Source organism: Mauremys mutica, chromosome 3 (genome assembly GCF_020497125.1).
Source record: "Mauremys mutica isolate MM-2020 ecotype Southern chromosome 3, ASM2049712v1, whole genome shotgun sequence".
Taxonomy (NCBI): Eukaryota; Metazoa; Chordata; order Testudines; family Geoemydidae; genus Mauremys; species Mauremys mutica.
Genome location: NC_059074.1, coordinates 170,719,215 through 170,739,825, shown reverse-complemented (window position 1 = coordinate 170,739,825; position 20,611 = coordinate 170,719,215). Strand labels below are relative to the sequence as shown.

General features: G+C 43.0%; 1 protein-coding gene across 2 annotated transcripts; it reads left to right on the top strand.

Moving 5' to 3' along the window:
• The first annotated feature begins 2,291 nt into the window (after positions 1 to 2,291).
• On the top strand, positions 2,292 to 19,881 carry KCNG3 (potassium voltage-gated channel modifier subfamily G member 3). Of its 2 annotated transcripts, none has more exons than XM_045008644.1 (2): positions 2,292 to 2,917; positions 18,784 to 19,881. In XM_045008644.1, the coding sequence occupies exons 1-2, from the start codon at positions 2,292 to 2,294 to the stop codon at positions 19,427 to 19,429; spliced, it is 1,272 nt and encodes a 423-aa protein (XP_044864579.1). In that variant the 3' UTR covers positions 19,430 to 19,881. The 2 variants fall into 2 exon arrangements, with proteins under 2 accessions (XP_044864579.1, XP_044864578.1); XM_045008643.1 differs by having other exon boundaries at positions 2,292 to 2,950.
• Positions 19,882 to 20,611: the final 730 nt, after the last annotated feature.

Genomic DNA, 20,611 nt, shown 5'->3' with positions numbered 1-20,611 from the left:
GAGACAAGGGTGAGGTAATATCTTTTATTGGTACAACTTCTGTTGGTGAGAGACAAGCTTCTGAGCTTACACGGAGCTCTTCTTCAGGTTTAGGAAACTTAATCAGTGTCACAACTAAATACAAGATATTACATAATTCTTCCCAGTAGTAATGTGGAAATTTGATCTAATCTGACACCTATCATATTGTAGAAAGATGATAGAAACTGATTAAAATCAATAGCATTTATTTCATGCTCTCATTGTCTTTGAAATCTTTTGTTACTGTAGGACTATTCACTTCTTTTTTTAACCTTTATAGGTGTCCTACAAACATCAGCTGTCAAGGTAAACTGATAGTAACAAAACAAGATAACCCATAAAAACAAATACATATATGAGCAGCAGTAGAAAGATGCAATAGTAAATCAATGGGTGTATTTTGTCCCTGCTATTCCCTTTAGAAGTACTGGATTCTGCCCAGGTCTGGCATCAGTTCTGAAGAGAGCTACTCACTTGGACAGAAGGAGCCAAATTCGGTAATACCTGGTGTAACCTGAACGAGATGGATAGAGTTGGATGAGCTTATTCTAAGGTGCTTAAATGCTGATGAATATGTGTATCACTTAGAAAAAAATCAAGGGAGAGGAAAAATAATGACCCCCGTACTAAATCCCAAACCAAGAAACTCGGACAGGCTTATCATCATCATTGTGCTGTAACAATATGTTAAAATTATGTTCAAAAGGACAAACTCATGCTGAAGGCTGGGCAATCAAGTAAGACATGTCTTAGTAAAAACAAACATTCTATACTGGTATAACAAAAAACAAGGAAGAAAAATGAAGATAAATAAAATCAGCGCATAAATACTATCCTGAAGTGGCTATACATAAAACAGCCAGAAAGAACTGAGGCGTTTGCACTGTTTTCTAAATTATGCGTGTGGGTCTGAAAGAGGACAGACAGACAGAAGATAAGGAGGGGAAGGAATGTGAGCTGCTAACCCTGGCGTACATCGGGCACCTTAAAAAGAACAAACGCGTCAGAAATAATGAATCCAAAATATTGTTGTCCCCCGCCACCCCAAATCCTTAAACCTGTGTAGGCGTGAGCGCGCTCTGCTCACCCAATTCCCACCCGAGCGAGGCACATCACCGCTACTATGAATGTAAAGATACGATGAAAACAAACAGCGCTGGTCCCCAGCTGTGTTAAACAAGCAGTGGGTAATGTGGTGATCAAACGTTTCTGCTCCGGGGACTTTAGTCACTTTGCTGAATACAGACGCAGCTCTTTGCAGGCAACTTCTCCAAAGTCTTTGTACGCACAAAGCTGCCAGAAAACAAACGCGTTCTTGGTCCTTGTTTACAGGCTGCTGTGCGGAGTCTGACGGAGCCCGAGTCGCCACCTTTGCGAAAGTCACGGGCTCCCCCTAAATCCACCCCCTTGTGTTTTCCACCCTGCTCCGCTGCCTGAGGAAGAAGGCGAAAATGGCATTCAAGCTATTAGGGCCCAGTGCAAGTTCTGCGCTTGTGAAATATTAATGCGCCCGTGAAATGGAGCTTTTAGCCAACTGAAGTGCAACCATTTCGCAGGCAAGAGCCAGGGGGAATCCCAGGGGGGCTGGAGAATAAATGACCAGTGATTCCCCGGGGGAGCCGGGCGGGGAGGGGCTGCGCCCGAGGGCGGGGAAGGAGAAGGGAAGCAGCCGCTGGGGGAAGTCCCCCTGAGCGGCCGCCACCCCCCGGCGGCTGGGGACGGGAGGCAGAGTCAAGGTGGGAGGCAGCTCCAGTCCCTCGCTGTGCCAGGGAGGCAGGAGGAGGCGTGTCCCCTCCCCGCCGCCTCTTCCCTGGCTCCGCGGAGCCGCTCTGTCTCCAGCTCGCCTCGGAGCAGACAGCGGGCGGCGGCAGCGGGGAGAGCGGAGGAGGCAGCGGAGCGGGGCTCTCCAACTTGGCGGGGCTTCCCCCTTCCTCCCCGGCCCCGCGGCGGCACCATGCCGCCTCCGCGGGCCGCCCGCAGCAGCACCCGGGCCCGAGGAGCCCCGACGCCCGGAGCCGCGCCCAGCGGGCTCCCGGGCTCTTCCTCCGCGCCCCGCTGAAGCGGCAGCGCCCAGCTTCGGGGCTGGCCTGAGTCTCCCTCCGCCCCGGGGCGCGGGCAGCCGCTGGCTCCGAGGGGGCGCCCGCCCTCTCGCCGCGCCCAGCCCCAGGGAGCCGAACGGCAGGAGGGGCGCGGGGACCCTCCTCTGCCCGCCCGAGGGGGGCACCAGCCGGGGGCCCGGAGCCGAGGCCAGCCGCCGCCCCGCGCAAGCCATGAACTTTGGCCGGGGCCGCTCGGTGGTGTTGAACGTGGGGGGCACCCGCTACTCCTTCTCCCGCGAGGTGCTGAAGGACTTCCCGCTGCGGCGGGTGAGCCGGCTGCACGGCTGCCTCTCGGAGCAGGACGTGCTGGAGGTGTGCGACGACTACGACCGGGAGCGCAACGAGTTCTTCTTCGACCGCCACTCGGAGGCCTTCGGCTTCATCCTGCTGTACGTGCGGCACGGCCACCTGCGCTTCGCGCCGCACATGTGCGAGCTCTCCTTCTACAACGAGATGGTCTACTGGGGGCTCGAGTGCTCGCACCTGGACTACTGCTGCCAGCGCCGCCTGGACGACCGCATGTCCGACACCTACACCTTCTACTCCGCCGACGAGCCCCCCGCCGGCGACGGCGGCGAGGACACGCGGCCCCCGGCCGAGCCCCCGCCTGCCGCCGAGGGCAGGAAGTGGCTGGAGAGGATGAGGCGGACTTTCGAGGAGCCCACCTCGTCCGTGGCCGCCCAGATCCTGGCCACGGTCTCCATCCTCTTCGTCATCGTGTCCATGGTGGTGCTGTGCGCCAGCACCCTGCCCGAGTGGCGGGCGGCCGAGAACCGCAGCGTGGAGGAGCAGAGCAGGTACACAGCAGACTCAGTGAGGGAGCCCTCCGGGTAGGACGAGTCACTTATTTTCCCACTGTCCAGTCCGGTGTGTCCAGTCCAGCGTGTCCTGCCGCTCATCCTGACAGTTAATGGCTATCAATTATTGAGCACTTAGTTAGCACCGTGATACTCCACCCTCTCCCCCAGGACTGACAGCCCAACACGAGAACCAGCCCTGAAACTCCCTGGGGAGGGAAACGCCTGCCCTCGTCGGGTTTGGATCAGAACCTCCTTGTACTAGGCACTATGCTAACTCCCGAATAAAAGAGCCCCTCGCCCCCTACCCATGAGCTGACACTGTAATTAACAATTCCCTCATCTGTAAATTAGACGGCGCTGAATTTCAATATTTATTTATTATAGTGGAAACCACCTCAGTACCACAGGGGAGCCTTGTAGCTATTCTTAGCCTAGAAAAAGGGGGACAGATTCTAATCTCGGTTACACTGGAGTAAAAATGGAACAACTCCATACCAGAGCAGCTGAGATCAGAATATAGCCCATGCTCTTTATAGTTGTATTAGTCTCTAGTGGATCCTGCAACCGTTTTGACCACCAATAATCATAACCCATAGGAATAATCCTTTTTAATTCGGTGGGACTCTTATGAGTAGTGATTACTCAAGTGAGGAAAGGATGTAGGATTGGTCCTCCTAAATGGAGAAAAGCAAACTAAAACCCTAAACTTTAAGAAATAGATTTATTTTGCCCATTTTTGAATGTTTAAAAAAATTAAATGCAATATATATTCCATAAATATACTTACAAGGTCCCAGTCCTCCAATATAAACTGTACACAAATGCCCGGCTTCTGCACGTTCTTAAGTATGCGAGTAACTTGACAGCCCTGCATCCTGGCAGCACCAGATTCTATACATAGACTCATAGAAGTTAGAGATGAAGAAGGTCTGTTAGAGAAATGATTCCGTCCCCTTACAAGTGTATTATATAGTGTCCCAAAAGATATTTAAATTGATGCCATACATTACATTTGATCTTAGTCAAAACATATTTAAAAACATCAAGGTTGTGAAACAAAGACATACAAAATTGATATTGTGGCTTTAGGGCTCAATCCTGCAAGTCTTATAAATATGAGTAATCCTTATTGGGCTTCATCCTGATCTCACACCAGTGTTAAACTGGTGTAACTCCAAGGATGTCAGTTATTCCTGATTTAAACCAGTGGGAGAAAGGACTCAAACCCACAGATTTTAATGGGCTCTCTCTCCTAGGTAAGAATTACTCATCTGAGGGAAGTTGACGTATCCAAAAAAAAAACAAACCATTTTTTTTCTGTTCCTCTTTGCTGATGGGGGATATTTGTGTGTCAGCAGAAGTTTTCATCCTCCACAGTTCAGCCTATCCTGCTTTTCTCTATAGTGAAGTCATCTTGTCATTATGAAATCAGTCTGTTGCCATAGAATTAATTGGTATGTGATATATACTGCACTAATAGTCAAATTCATTCCTTGGAAGTATGTTCATGGTTTCCATTGACTTAGATATTTGTGTGCAGCTCCAAGTTCACTGTAACTGGGCCAAAGACTCACTGCAGGATCAAATGGGGGTCGAGATGCACTGAGCTGTTGGCTCCTGTTTAGATACAAATACCATGGGTAAAAATGAAAAGATCCATATTTTAGCTTGATATATGTCAAAGTTTCTGGCAGTTTAAAACCTTGCCTTTAAATTGTCCCTAATTATTTCAGATATCTCCAAAGAGTAGATACCTTGGGTGATTTTTATATAACAAAAATTTATGTAGATACCTAACGGATAGAAAAAAATATGTGCTGACACACCAAGGCACTATTGACTTTATTCACAATAATTCTTGGTGGTGTGCAAACTTACCTAAATAAGTTTTTAATTACAGCTAAGCATTGCAAGTTTTATACTTAACTTTTAAACAAAACTTAGTACCCCTTCCACAAAAATGCATGTATGTAACATTACTCACCAGGGTAACCTTGTCACATTTATAAGTATTTGCAGGAGTGGGCCCTAGATACTAATAACATACAATGTGGCCAGTACCTGGGGAAGAGAAGAGAAAAAAATATTGAAGAGTGATCTGTAAATAACTGGAAAAAAACAGTATCAGTGGTAGGTTGAGAACTATTTGTGCTGGCATATGGAATTGCAAAGAACTGGCCTACGGGATAGGGAATCAGGGTTGTGCTTCAACAATCCCTATGTTGCTCTTGCAGGAATCTTTACTATCTAGCCTATGATGTACCTTGGTTCACTTGAGATATACCTTTTATTCATATATTATTGCTACACAGATGTAATTGTTTAACACTGAACACATTGCAAATGGGTGCATGTTCTTCCTCTGGTTGCCACGATACTTATAGGACACTGGCTGAGGTGGCATAGTTCTTACATAAAGTGGGTATCATAATTACGCACTTCAGTACGAAAAACCTCAGAAGCTGGAAGAATGTGAGTTTAAGGCAGAGTTGCAGCTAGTGTAAATCGTCATAGGCACATTGACTTCAGTAAGCTTGTGACAGTTTGCACCAGTTGACAAGCTGACCCTGAGAGCCCAATCCTGCAAACACATGAGTATTTGTTATTTATGTATTTCCAGGATCGGGCCCCAGCACAGCCGTTATCTGGGTTTACTGCCTTCCTGCTTGCTTACATTTGAATTTCCTTGCTTTCACTGGTATAGTTACAATTTAAGGTTATTTACATTTAGAGCGAGATTTTCAAAAGAGCTCAGCACTAAAGTTTTCCCATGAAATCCAGTATTTTTTTAAATGTAGGTATCTGCTGTGTTTTTAGTCTCTAATATGCTCATTAATAAAAACTATTGTCCTTTTATCAGTGCTCTTCCTCCTCTTATAAAGAAAAAAACAAAGAACAAAAAACACAGTGGAACAAAAACTCCCATTAATTTCTTTGGTATGAGGGACAAAGAAATAGCAATATTATATTTTTATCACAGCACTGTGCTGGTGACTATATTTCAATAATAACTTGAGATGTTATTTAAATAATTCAGAAATAAGAATCTTTGCATCTTCTTAGTGTATGCACAACGTGCCTCAAGTGGCACGTGACCAAGATTCATCACAGAATGTGGTCCACTGGTTGGATCATTGTCCAGGCCAGGTACTGAAGGGGAGGGCAACATCTCTCCCTCATCCCCCATTTTCATAATGCAAAAGATCAGATAGCTGCAAAAGTCCTCAAGATTGGCATGTGAAAGTTAAGGCATATCACATGACTGGCATTTAGCACAACTTTTTTTTCCTCCTGGATTTCACAGCAAATCAATTGCCTCAGCCTTTAAATTCCTTCAGTAAAGTTAAAAAAAAAGGCTTAATTATTTTTAATACCTATTATAAATTACCTTTTCATTAGCTTCTAGGATTTCCTGAAATTCTACTGGACTTTTAGGGATGAGTCTTGCAGTCCTTTTGCAGAAAAAAGTTCCCATTTCAGTTAGCTGAGGAAGGACCGCAGGAGTAAACCCATTGACACAGTTTTAGGACAAGCTGTGTTTTAGACTCTTTCTAGTGTCTTAAGCCCACTCCTCAGGTGACAAGCTTTTCTTCCTATGATCCCGTCTCTGTTGGACTGGATCTTTGGGTGACAATCCCCTGTTCTACAAGTATTAACTACAGGCCCAACTGTGTTTTGGGGCTTATATAAGCCTTTTTCCTCTGGGGACCTGTGACCAGCAAACTGATTAAACAGACTTCTAAACAAATCATTATTCATCCATCAAAAAGGTACATAGCACACAGAGCAAAGGGTAAAAACAATAGAGGTCTGTATATATAGGTCTCCTTACGTACACCTAATCTTTTCTTAGAAGTTTAGTAAATTCATTTCAGCCCAGTTAGCTCCATCTCTGGTCTGGGAGAGAGCCTGTTTGCTGCAGTTTGTGTCTTTCTCAGAGCATTTCCATTAGTGTCTTCCCGTAGGCAACTACTGACAACCCACCAACAGGTAAATTAAGGTGCATATGATTATATTTATAAATTATATGCTTAATTACTTTAGTTTCTACACCCATACGTTGTTAAGTGCATCATCTTGCGCAGCACTCCTAAGATCTAATTGAAAGGCCAACTGAAGTAAGTGGAAAGACTCCCATGGACTTTCACTGGGTTTGGATCAGGCCCCTAGTATTTAGGATATCTAGATTAATCAGGGAGGGGGAGGTAGTTTATCTCCTTGGATATTTCATTACATTCTGGGGGCTCTCTCTTAAAAAGAAGATGAACAAGATAGCTAACTACCAGAGAATTTACTGCTTTTTAAAAATAAATTAACACATAAAATAATTGAAATTAACTTTAATGCCCACTCATTTGTGTCAGAACCTTGCTATTCCCCTCACAATTCTTTACCTGCACATTCCTTATACATTTATAATGTTTCATTTTAAAATGTGCCCATCCTGATTTAAGCGTCTATAAACTTTTTATAAAACCATCAGTTTAGAATCAATATTGTAAGAGAGAGACCCACTCTCACACATTAGTAGAATAAGCTATGATGGTTACATTTGGCCTGCATAAAGTAATTCTACAGTACAGCAAAGAGTTGCACTCTGTTTTCATTGGAAACCACAAAGCTTCATTACGATTTTTCCCAGGCTATTTTTCAATTTTAAAAAAATAATTTATTTCTTGGAAAAGGCACCAGACTGGTCATCCTGGCAAGTGAATTGTTATCTACAGAGCAAGTAAAGTATGGACAGAAGCCGGACAAGCTTCCCTCAAACAGCCCTACCAATGAGCCTTGACCCCCTTCGCTAAGAATGATAGAGTAGTTCAGTCCACACTATCCAGTCCTCTGTCTTTATGGAGACCGTTAGTAAGAGTGGTGTTTACTAGTGCCAGCTGAAACCAGTTTTGTGTACATGTTCGGATGTGAGCACCCATTCACAAGAAAAAGGACTGAGATCAACAAACCTTTCACATGGTCCTCTGAACAGCCATCAGATGATTATGAGTTTTGGTCATGAACATTTGGGTCAATATGTGACCCAGTAGTAAAAAGTTCTGTATTCTATCAATCCCCTGGAGTCAGGTTCCCATAAGTTAAAGCCATGTCATATCCTCTCACTTCTGGGAGAGAGATAGAGGGCTTAGCAAACTCAGGAGAGTCATGTAATGGTCCTCTCTTAGGGAGAGGCATGGAGTATGAGAATTCCAACTCCTGCCGATCCCAGAGATTTGCAGGGAATGAGGCTTCTGGTTTGCAGAGAGGCTGCCCTCCATGGGGCTATTCCTAGAAATGAGGGAGTAGAAGTACATAGCAGAAGTTATTACTGAAAACATTTCACACAGCAATGTATTTTGTGACCTTGCTCTCCTCCTACCTGGTACGTCCCACTCCTCAAGGGAGAATAATTGTTCCAGGACTTCCACAGGCTACTGGGGAGCAGACAGCAGCAGCCCCAGTCTCCCCTTCTGATGTTTTTGGTGATTTAAAGTCCTCCTCTTTGTTCTCCTGTGTCACACAGCAGATGGGTATTTAGGGTCCTGAAAGTTTTTGATTTGTGGACCCATCTATAAACTGATCCTGTGTATGACACTGAAATGAGAGCTGTGCAAAATCTTTTGGGGACTTCCTAAGCCTTTCCATTGCAGGTCATTTGGAGCCTATCATAGACTCACCATCTTGGAGCACCTCCTCATGGCAAGACTCAGCATTGCAGCTCCTCTGCCTTACCCTCCTCCTCCAGGCTTCAGACTTGGCCCTCCACTAAGGTCACACTAAGAGTCTGACCCCTCCTAAGGTAACAGCATCCCATCTTGAAGGAATGAAAACTCTTCCATGTGTCCCAGACTCAGTCCTCCACAGACTCTTCTCCCTCTCCCAGACTCTGTACATCTCTTCTCACTCCCTTTCCTCCAAGGGCTTTGTCTCTGGAGGACCAGTGTCTCTTAAACCACTGATCCTTGGGGTATCTTCCCTGGAGTCTCTCTTCTCCCAGGCTAGCTTCAGGAGTCTCCTTTTCCCCAGCTGTCCTCTCCATTCAGGGACAGTCCCACAGCATAAGCTTTTTCCCACAGAGCAGAAACTCACACCTTCTCACATATGACTCCTCTTCCTAGTGCCCTGCAGTCCCTTCTCTGTACGAATCACCCAGTCTGGTTCTCCAGCTAGGTCTAATTCTTAATTACCTGTCTCCCCTCCAGGTGTCACAGAATGGACTAATTGGGCTTTCTGTCTCTCCTTAATCCTGCCTCTTCCAGTCCTGTTTGGAATGTACGCTATCACAGAGCCATTACAGCTCATTGGCACAATTGTGCATGCTCATTCTCAGAACTATTTTCCCAGGAAGAGATGCCCCCTCCTCCCCTTTTCCACATACTGAAATCATGGTTGAATGTGTAGAATGAAACCCCCAGTTAGTAAGTATGTATAACTTCTGCTTTCCTAAGCACAGTAAAACAAAAATAGCTGCTTTTCTAAACACCACCTATCATCAATTACCAGAGGGCATTTGTTCACATTATAAAATAGATCTCTGCAAAATTTCAGTTAAAAAACTTAAGTTGTGTTTGAATCTCAGGAGCCCAGAAAATACATTTGAAACCACTAGTGTTTAGTCTCCTACCCTCACAGAACTTCAGAACACCAAACACATTTGTTTCCAACATTTAATAAAAAGGAAGAAGAACTCCTTGCCAGGCTATGATCCAGTTTGTCATGTTTTAGCCCCAAACGCCATTTTATAGCTAATTTCTAAACTCCTTTATATATAGAGGGCTGTGACTGGATAATGGGACTATATACATCAATTTAAATATAGGGACATGAAAGCCTCTTTTATAACGGACTTGTCCCATGAGACATTCATACAAAGGTACATTCAGAAAGGGACAAATTTCCCTTTCTGAATGTACATGTCCCCTTACTTCCTCGCATGGGCATTGGCAAGATCTGCTCAGACTTCTACAAAGTGCGTAGGGAGGGATGGTGAAGAGCTAGAGTTTCCCCATCCCCAGCAGCAGTGGTCAGAAGATAACTGCAGAGCAAGTGCACTCTGTACTTTCTTTAGGCACAATAACTGAAGCCTTGAGAGCTACAGAAGGCATTTTGCCTTTCTTAAGAGCAGCACTTATTGGGAAAAGGGATTTTGTTACCGCTCCTAATGTGGGGCTGTGATCATGTATGACACAGTCTAGCCCGTTCAGATATACTATCACTGACAAAATGCAGAATTGAAAGATGTTGACAGGAAAGCTTTGAGAACACAGTAAGTTGAGAATTCCGAACGACTTTGCAGATTCTGGCCCTGATTCTGCAATACTTGCTCAGGCAATACTCCCATTAACTCGAAAGACATTACGTGTGGAAGTCACTGGGAATTTGGCTGAGCAAAGACTTGACCACTGGAACCAATGCTTTGACATTTTTCTAGTTTAATGCTACTTTTATGTGGAAATAAGATTTTAGGAACAATTTAGGCATAAATGGATGTTGGCGGACTTTAATCACATATTGTCTTGTCATCTGTTTTTTTCATTTGTCCTGTTGACTGTGTATGTTTTATTCAGAAGTTTAATAGATGATAAAGCCGCTCCAGTGAATTCTTTTTTTGAGATTTCAGCTAATTTCTTGGAGAATATTATAAAGAAAAGAAAATTATCAGTTAAAAAAAAAGAAGAATTCACAACTGCAGGATGCTTTGTGACAATTCAGAATACGATTACTTTGAGTACACCACACTAGTCTTGTTAGTGTCTTTAAAAAAGGCATTTCCAAAGCAGTCTAAGCCAGTCTATATGTAAAATAGGTTATTCTGCTCGGGAATTATCAGTCAGAACAGAGAATTAAACAAAGTGATTGGTTTAGAAAAAGAGCTACAGAGGACTGATTTTCATTTCACAGACAAAGAACCACATTAAAAATAATGCTGAGGGTCTTATTTGAAAACTGATAAATACCTAGAGATTTAGCGTTTTTGATGAGAATTAAATTTTCATTGTGTTTAGGTACAAGCAGGAGTCATTGACACAATAGAAGATTTTACACACCATCTGTGCTGGAATATCTAGCTACTGAATAAAAATGAGGGTTCAGTATTTTCTCTGAATTTCTCATATTTTGTGAATTTTTGAGGGAGCATTATTTTATGTTTGTTTAAAAAATATTTTCTCAATTTTTAATGGTAGGTTGTTTTAAAACTGAAATGAAGAAGGGGAAAAGCATGCTAAAAATCTTGACTGGAAACATACGGAGTAGATGCTGGTTTGCCTAATGATATCAACATAAAGTCTGTGTTGTAAATATGTATTTAAACTTTTAAAACATACATGTGATTTAAACAATGGACTATAACATATAGTCTATCAGGTGAACATATAGTGAGACAGTTTTAAAATGTATATGCTTTATTTATCCTCTTCCACCCTGTCTCCTCCATTAAAAAAGAAACAGGGTATTTGGCATAAGAAAATATCCCAGAGTATTTTAAGAAAAGTGAATACAGAACATGTTGTGTCCTTATTCTTCCAAGTAAATGCATCTTAGCTGGTTTTAATTTCATATTAAATGTCAAAGATAATTAGGCCATATTAAGGGCTAGTTGCTAAATCTCAGTTTTCTTAACTGATGCTATTTATCTATTAATGATACAAGTAACAAGTAACAAACAATGAATCATTTAAGGCAGAGTTACTCAATCTGAAGCTGCAGAGCTAATATGTAGCTCTGCTGAGTCCTCATATACAGGGCCAGCGCCAGCATTTTTGCTGCCCCAAGCGGCGGAAAAAAAGAAAAATGGACCGAGAGGGACTGGGGCACCCGCCGCCGAATTGCTGTCAAAGAGCCGGATGTGCCACCCCTTTCCGTTGGCCACCCCAAGCACCTGCTTGCTGAGCTGGTGCCTAGAGCTGGCCCTGCTCATATAGGCCGTAGGTCTGATCATCGCATTCTTCTTACTCTGCCTGGTCTCAGGAGCACCAACTACCTGTCCCCAGTGACACATGTGGGATAGGATGGGACAGGATGGAACGAAGCTACTGGAATTAATCTATGAAGGGGAGGAAAGAATGGTCATAGAGAAGAACCCCATCCTTCCTATCACTAACCAGGAAATGGGGGAAGGGAAGAGGGACAAAGAGAAGAACGGAGCCTTCTTCTCAATAGCCAGGAAATGTGTGGAGGTATGGTGGGGGGAGGCGGGAAGAGGCAGGTAAGATGGAATGATTGAAGCTATCATATTGATTGGAGGGAGTGTCAAAGCTAGAAAACATGATATCCTGATTTTACTTCATCATGCTTGCATCAGTAATACAAGATCAGATGAAACAACCAGAGCAGCACAGTATGCAGCAATTATTTTGTAGCTCTGCAGTTCAATTCTGTAATAAAGTGACTCCTGTTTTTCAAGATGTACCACTTATTCCCTGTGCAGCTAAAAAGCTGTTTCTGTCGCTTGTGCTCCAAGTGAACTCCACAAGTCTCCCGGCTTTCACAATCTTGGAGTTTCTCATTGTCTTCAGAGTAGGGTGACCAGATGTCCCGATTTTATAGGGACAGTCCCGATATTTGCGGCTTTTTCTTATATAGGCTCCTATTACCCCCCACCCTCTGTCCTGATTTTTCACACTGGCTGTCTGGTCACCCTACTTCAGAGAAGTAGCACTCCTAGCTTCTGGATATGTAATATCTACTTCATAGGGCTGTCGATTAATCACAGTTAACTCACACGATTAACTAAAAAAAAATCACAAAAAAATTGATCGTGATCGCAGTTTTAATCACACTGTTAAACAATAGAATACCAATTGAAATCTATTACATATTTTTGGATGTTTTTCTAATTTTTCAAATATACTGATTTCACTTACAACACAGAATACACACTGTACAGTGCTCACTTTATATCATTTTTATTACAAATATTTGCACTGTAAAAATGATAAATAAAAGATACTGTTTTTCAATTCACCTTATACAAGTATTGTAGTGCAATCTCTTTATTGTGAAAGTGCAATTTACAAATGTAGATATTTTTTGTTACATAACTGCGCTCAAAAACAAAACAATGTAAAACTTTAGAGCCTACAAGTCTGCTCAGTTCTACTTCTTGTTCAGCCAATCGCTAAGACAAACAAGTTTGTTTACATTTATGAGAGATAATGCTGCCCGCTTCTTATTTACAATGTCACCTGAAAGTGAGAACAGGCATTCACATGGCACTTTTGTAGCCAGCATTGTAAGATATTTACATGCCAGATACGCCAAACATTCAGATACCCCTTCATGCTTTGGCCACCATTCCGTAGGATATGCTTCCATGCTGATGATGCTTGTTAATAATATGGAGATATACCTATCTCATAGAACTGGAAGGGACCTTGAAAGGTCATTGAGTCCAGTCGCCTGCCTTCACTAGCAGGACCAAGTACTGTCCCTGACAAGTTGTTGTGGTTTTTTTGGCGCCCCAGATCCCTAAATGGCCCCCTCAAGGATTGAACTCACAACCCTGGGTTTAGCAGGCTAAGTTAAAAAAAATGTGTTAATTAAATTTGTGACTGAACTCCTTGGGGGAGAATTGTATGTCTCCTGATCTGTGTTTTACCTGCATTCTGCCATATATTTCATGATATAGCAGTCTCAGATGATGACCTAGCATGTTGTTCGTTTTAAGAACACTTTCACTGCAGATTTGACAAAATGAAAAGATACCAATGTGAGATTTCTAAAGAGAGCTATAGCACTCGACCCAAGGTTTAAGAATCTGAAGTGTCTTCCTAAATCTGAGCGGGATGAGGTGTGACGCATGCTTTCAGAAGTCTTAAAAGATGCAGAAACTACAGAACCCAAACCACCAAAAAAGAAAATCAGCCTTCTGCTGTTGGCATCTGACTCAGATGATGAAAATGATCATGGGTCAGTCTGCACTGCTTTGGATCGTTATTGAGCAGAATCTGTCATCAGCATGGACACATGTCCTCTGGAATGGTGGTTGAAGCATGAAGGGACATATGCATCTTTAGCGCATTTGGCACATAAATATCTTGCAACGCTGGCTACAGCAGTGCTATGCAAACGCCTGTTCTCAGTTTCGGGAGACATTGTAAACAAGACGCGGCCAGCAATTGGCTGAACAAGAAGTGGGACTGAGTGAATTTGTATGACATTGTTTTATTTTTGAATGCAGTTATTTTTTTGTGCATAATTCTACATTTGTAAGTTCAACTTTCATGATAAAGAGATTGCACTACAGTACTTGTATTAGGTGAATTAAAAATACGATTTCTTTTATTTTTACAGTGCAAATATTTATAATAAAAATAATTATAAAGTGAGCACTGTACACTTTGTATTCTATGTTGTAATTGAAACCAATATATTTGAAAATGTGGAAACATCCAAAAATATTTAAATAAATGGTATTCTATTATTGTTTAACAGTGCGATTAATTGTGATTAATTTTTGTAATCACATGATTAATCACAATTAATGTCTTCAATCGCTTGACAGCCCTACTACTTCACCATTCCTTGGCCAACTATAATTGACCTTATCCTAGGACTTCACCAAACAGGATCATCATGCAGGGCAAATGGGATCATCTAAATGACATTGAAAGGCTCAGTGGAGCCTAAGTTGCATCCTGAGATGTCCTAAGGCAGCCATGGGGTCAACCCAACTGGCTGACACAATGGCAGTGAAGTTGAAGAGTAAGAATTAAGATGCTGCCTTTAGGTAAAGTCAAAAGCCAGTCTATCTCCCTGTCATAAATATAAAGGGAAGGGTAACATCAAATCCCTGCTGGCCAGAGGTACAGAATCACTTATCTGTAAGGGTTTAATCAGTTCAATTAACCTACTTGGCACCTGTCCAGAGGACCAATGGAGAAAGAAGATACTTTCAAATCTGGGGAGGAGGGTTGTTTGTGCTCTTTGTTTTGTTCCCTCTCGGGACAAAGAGAGAGACCAAGCAGGTAACCCTGCTCCTACTGAAATGATACATTATCTTTTGTTTTAGCATGTGAATTTTCCCTATGCTAAGAGGGAGGTTTTTTCCTGTTTTTGTAACTTTGAAGTTGAGCCTAGAGGGGAATCCTCTGTGTTTTAAATCTTTTTATTACCCTGTAAAATTACCTTCCATCCTGATTTTACAGAGGTGCTTCTTTTACTTTTTTCTTTATAATAAAGTTCTTCATTTAAGAATCTGATTGATTTTAGTGTCCTAAACATAAAGGGTCTGGTCTGTACTTTTATTAAAGGCAATTGGTTGGTATATTATTCTCAAACCTCTCCAGGAAAGGGGGTGAAGGGGCTTGGGGGGATATTTTGGGGTGGATAGGGCTGCAAGTGGCCCCTCTCTGAATGTTTGTTTAAATCACTTGGTGGTGGCCGCAATACCGTTCAAAGACAAGGAAATTAATTTAACCTAAGATGGTGGAATATAAATTTAGGGGGTCTTTCATGCAGGTTCCCACATCTGTCCTCAGAGTTCAGAGTGGGGAGGAAACCCTGACACTCCCCATCTAATTGCGACACACAGGGCAGTCACTCACGTCCTAGTAGTGTAATGTTTAGAGAGCTAGAAGGTAAACTCTGCAGGGGACATGTTCCCAATGGGTGCTGTCAGAACAAGAATGGGAAGTTATGGAAAATAGGAGGCAGAGAGTTCTTTTCCACATTGTAGTCATGAAAGAACCCTTGGTACATTCTGTAGGGGTGCCAATTCAGGCCAAATTCCTGTTCAGGCAGTGGAAAAGACCTCATCCCTTTCCTCCTCATTTTTATTCCTAGACTGGAAGAGAAAGATACGTTTCCTGCTTTTTCAACTCCCAATTGATTTCCCAACTTTGAATGAATTAGTCCAAATGAAGAAAATATTCCTCGTGTGCTTCCAGACGAGACTACTACTGTCGATAGCTGGTTTAGCACTTCAGCAAACTCTGGTTCCAGGTGCTTAGCTAGTGACTTCCACCAGTTCACTGGTGTGAATCTTTGCATTAAGAAATGAGCCAATCAGAGCTCAGATAGGGAGATGCTATAAAGTAGGAGTATGTGACCATCTAGGCGGGTTTAGTGGATAATCTTGTTGAGATACATGATGGTGTCTCCTGGAGTAAGAAGCTAGATCCCAAATCCTGTGATGACTGCCAGTCTCTTGCGCTCAGTAGCACAGTCCCTGGGTCTCCCACACACTCAGGCCCTTAATTATTTATAAAGCTTGACCTGAAAAGTTAGATTCCTTTCCCCTGATTGCTTCTTTATATAGAAAAGCAGCCTGTAATGTAAAGGTTTCGATAGAGGCTCCACTACCTCACCGGTGGCGGGAAGCAGAGCACCATGGCTGGGAGCTGGCGGAGTAGAGCGGGCTGGGGCCGGGTTGCTCCGCTTCCCGCCGCTGCCGGTGAGTGTGGGGTCACTGAGGGAAGAGGTGGAATGGGGGCGGGCCAGGGGCAGAGCAGGGGGGAAGGGTAAGAGGCAGGGCAGAGGGAGTTGTCCAGGGCCCCACACTCCCCTAGGGACAGCCCTGCACCTTGCAGTGGGCGCTGCCCACAGGGGGGCCGGATGAGGGATAGGGCTGGTGCTGCCACGTATGCAGCATGCAGCTGCCTAGCATACCATGAAATTTGGGGCAGTTTGGTGCCCCAAATTTCGTGGGGCCCTACACAGCTGCATATGCCTAAGGACAGCCCTGACATTAAAATTTTCTAAGATAAATTAAGTCAATGTATTTGTATAGGCCTTATCTGAGAGAAAGACCCCTAATTCATAGATGCTTCATGGGCCTCCCTGGCTATCTATGCAGATTCAGTGGCTGCCTCTGACTGAATGGGTACTTACCTCTTGTTAATGGCAGCATTTACTTTATAAGGCAGAAATTATTCCCTTGCTATTGCCTGACCATTACTACGCCCTCAATTTTTGAGGATGGGGTGTCTCTCTTTTGTTAGGAAGAAGGACCTGCACTGAAAGCCAATCCACGGTGGCTAATGGAACCGATGAGTTTCAGAAGGCTCTGAAGAAGAATATTATCTTTCTAACAGACCACAGTCTTAGGCTTTGTCTACACTACTCAGCATTTAGCGACATGGCTGTGTGGCCACAGCCATGCCGCTAAAAGTCATGCAATGTAGCCGCTGTTTGTTGGCTCTCCTGCCGACAAAAAACTTCCACCCCTGAGGAGCGGGGTTAGCTTTGTCAGCAGGGGAGTGCTTCTGCCAACAATGCACTGTTCACACTGTCACTTGTCGCGGCAAAACTTTTGTCTTTTGGGGGGCGAAGGGGGTGGTTTAACACCTCTGAAAGACAAAAGTTTTGTCATTCAATTGCCAATGTAGACATAACCCAAGTGGTTAAGAGAAACATCAGCATGTGGGCTAGATTCCATGCTATGCCTCTCAACAGAACTGATTCTCTAGCAAAATAGGCAAAATCTTCTCTGGTTGAATTTCAGCCTATAATGCTTGCTAGGGCTCTGAAATTTTTTGGGCACATACAGACTGTTATCTTTGAGTTACAGTTTGTTCTTCCTGGCTGGTTAAAGCCAATGCAGAGGTGTTGGCACCATTGTTGGGGATGATTTCTAGTGCTTCCGAGAGGCGCTATCTTTTCTTAAAGTAATAGTTGGATTCTTGCTTAATAAGCCATCGCTTGGCATGGACAATCTCTCCAAATATTGCTCCATTCTGGATCTCCAGTGGTGGTGAAACAACTCCAGTAAATCTAGGTTTCAAGTCTTTTTGACTCCCATCAGTTGGGTTTTAGACCTCTTATGGTACTGAGATGGCACTGGTCTTATTGGGTTTTGAGTTTCTGAAGGCAATAGATGAAAGTGCTTGTGAGATGGGGAAAGCAATGAGAGAAAATATCAGATATTATATTAGACCTCTTAATTAACAAGATATGTTCATGATTAATTTATTAAGAGGGCATGTTTCAACCTGCAGGATATCATACTGGATCCCCAGCAGCTACTGGATACCCAGAAACAGCAGTTGCTATTTGTGCCTTCTGCTGGCCCCAATTCAGTAAAGCATTTAAGCATGTTCTTAAGTCTCGCTGACTTCATTGGGACTTAAACATATGCTTAAAGTTAAGCCCATGCGTAAGCACCCTTCCTGGACAGGGATACTTTCCTGCATCTGGGCTGTTTGTACTTGATAAGAAGGTTATGCCCTTCTCTTTCAGATGTGATCCTCACCATAGACTTGGTTACTGTGAAATTAGGTTATTGCAGTTCACTGTACATTTTAAAACCCTTTAGAAATTTCAGCTAGCGCAGAATGCGGTGACCCCACTTGTAAAACAGGAGGTTGAGAGCAAACTTGCATGAGCTATTATCCCTAAAAGTAGATTTTCAACTTCTTAGTGCTCACTGTGGGGTTTAATTTTTGTGGCCCAGGTCAGCAGACGTGTCTTTCTCCTTAATAGGTTGTTCTGCTAATGAGCTGCCACTCCATAGCTTTTAGTAGGTTTGATAGCTTGCGAAGTATGGAGATCTTAAGCTGGATAGGGACCTAGAGTTTTAGTTTAGATATGAATAGCTGTCTACGTTATTTTAGACATTATCCTGTAGTGTTCCTGACTTCGCAGAAGTATCCTCACATATTGGTAATGTTAATTTGTAATTCCAACAAAACATTCACTAAATGAATTGCAGATATAATCAAATCCTTATCAGTAATCATTTCTGAGTTGTACTCACGGTAGCCTGGTATTATATTTACACAAACAAGCTCAGAATAAGATAGTGTGGCTCACCATTTGGCACACTCTCCGCTAAGGCTCTGAATTAATATCAATTTAGTAATGTCCACAGACAAACCTTAATTAAAATGCTCATATAGAATTAAAATGCTCCACTTTGTTTCTTTTGACAGGATCATTGAAGCTATCTGCATAGGCTGGTTCACTGCAGAGTGCATTGTGAGGTTCATCATCTCCAAAAACAAGTGTGAGTTTGTCAAGAGACCCCTGAACATCATTGATTTGCTGGCAATCACTCCTTACTACATTTCTGTGCTAATGACAGTTTTCACAGGGGAAAATTCTCAGCTCCAAAGGGCTGGAGTCACTCTGAGGGTTCTTAGGATGATGAGGATTTTTTGGGTGATTAAACTTGCCCGTCACTTCATTGGTCTTCAAACACTTGGTCTGACTCTGAAGCGTTGTTACAGAGAGATGGTGATGCTTCTTGTCTTTATTTGTGTTGCCATGGCAATTTTTAGTGCACTTTCACAACTCCTTGAAAATGGGCTGGACTTGGGAACAAAGAATAAGGATTTTTCCAGCATCCCTGCTGCCTGTTGGTGGGTAATAATCTCGATGACCACGGTTGGTTATGGTGACATGTGCCCCATCACTGTACCTGGAAGGATTCTTGGTGGAATTTGTGTGGTTAGTGGGATTGTTTTACTAGCATTGCCTATTACTTTCATCTATCATAGCTTTGTGCAATGTTATCACGAGGTCAAGTTCCGATCTGCTAGGTACAGCAGAAGCCTATCTGCTGAATTCTTAAATTAATGAGTGCGCCTGCTTTTTGTAATAGTACTTGCTAAGCTTTGGTGGAAGAGGTGATGGTTGCTCCCTGTGTACACCCATCTTGATGGATGATCTAAGGAACAGCATTGTCATCAGCCTTGAAGGATGTCAGTCACCATTCTCATCCGAAGGATGACTACCTGCTTTGGGCCCTATGGTAGGGAGTGTGGGTGAGGATGTTGAGATCTGAGAGGAAGAAAATAGTAGCTTATAGAACAACAATGGGACTGGAAAGTTCTCAAGACTTCATGGGGGCTGGACTTCTCTCTGCCTATCCAGACAACTACACACACAAATCATGGACTTGGTACCAAGAGAGATGAAGACCTGCAACTCGAAGTTGCAGGTACTCAGCACTCCTCATACTGATATCCCAGAGCCTTCCAAGGAAAATATAATAGATGTCATTCAAATATTTTAAAATCTAAAGGTCCCTTGGAGGAGTAGAGACCTTGTTGACATGAAGCCTGCTCCAGAAGAGTTGAGGGCATTGGAGCAGAATTGTTGCTACTTTTAATTCCTCCAAGTCATGCAGCAGATGGAATAATCTGATCCTATGACTGAAGGAAGAGGAAAAAAATATATATAAATACACAAGGCAGAGAGAGTCTCACAGCCCAGTTCTGATCTCAGTTAAAGCGACAGTGAGGTCAATGGAGTTAGTTCAGATTTTTATTGGAGGAACCAAGAGGAGTGTATGTCCCTCTCTATGTTGTGGCACATGCTTAATCACAACTGCCATTTCTCTGGGAGTAAGATCTATAGTAGCAACTAATGTCATACTTTATAAAGATCAGAGTAAAATTCAGTTGTTGATAATACAATCAATATATCAACTGGTAGCTCAATGGGAGGCAGATACCCAAAATTGACTTCTGCTCAGCTAAACTCCATCAATGTGAAGACATTTACCTATAAGCCTTGATTTCCTGCCACCCCATTTTATTAACCATAATCACCTCATAGTGAAATAGTATTCCAAGGAACATGATATGAGTCTGTCACTTGAGAGGTTCAAAAACTTTCTAGACAAATATGGAATTAAGATGAATGAAGTTAGGTTCTCATGTTTCATACACTACATTTCTTGTGTAGTACTGCTTAGTAGCACTATTAAATATGACTTTGAAAAGCTGCCATGGGCTGTTAAACATTCAAACAAAT

Bases quoted from the DNA above. Each gene is read 5' to 3' on its own strand.
- KCNG3 (XM_045008643.1), top strand. From the start codon at position 2,292: ATGAACTTTGGCCGGGGCCGCTCGGTGGTGTTGAACGTGGGGGGCACC. The intron at 2,951-18,783 runs GTAGGACGAGTC...TTCTTTTGACAG, and splicing joins TCAGTGAGGGAGCCCTCCGG to GATCATTGAAGCTATCTGCA.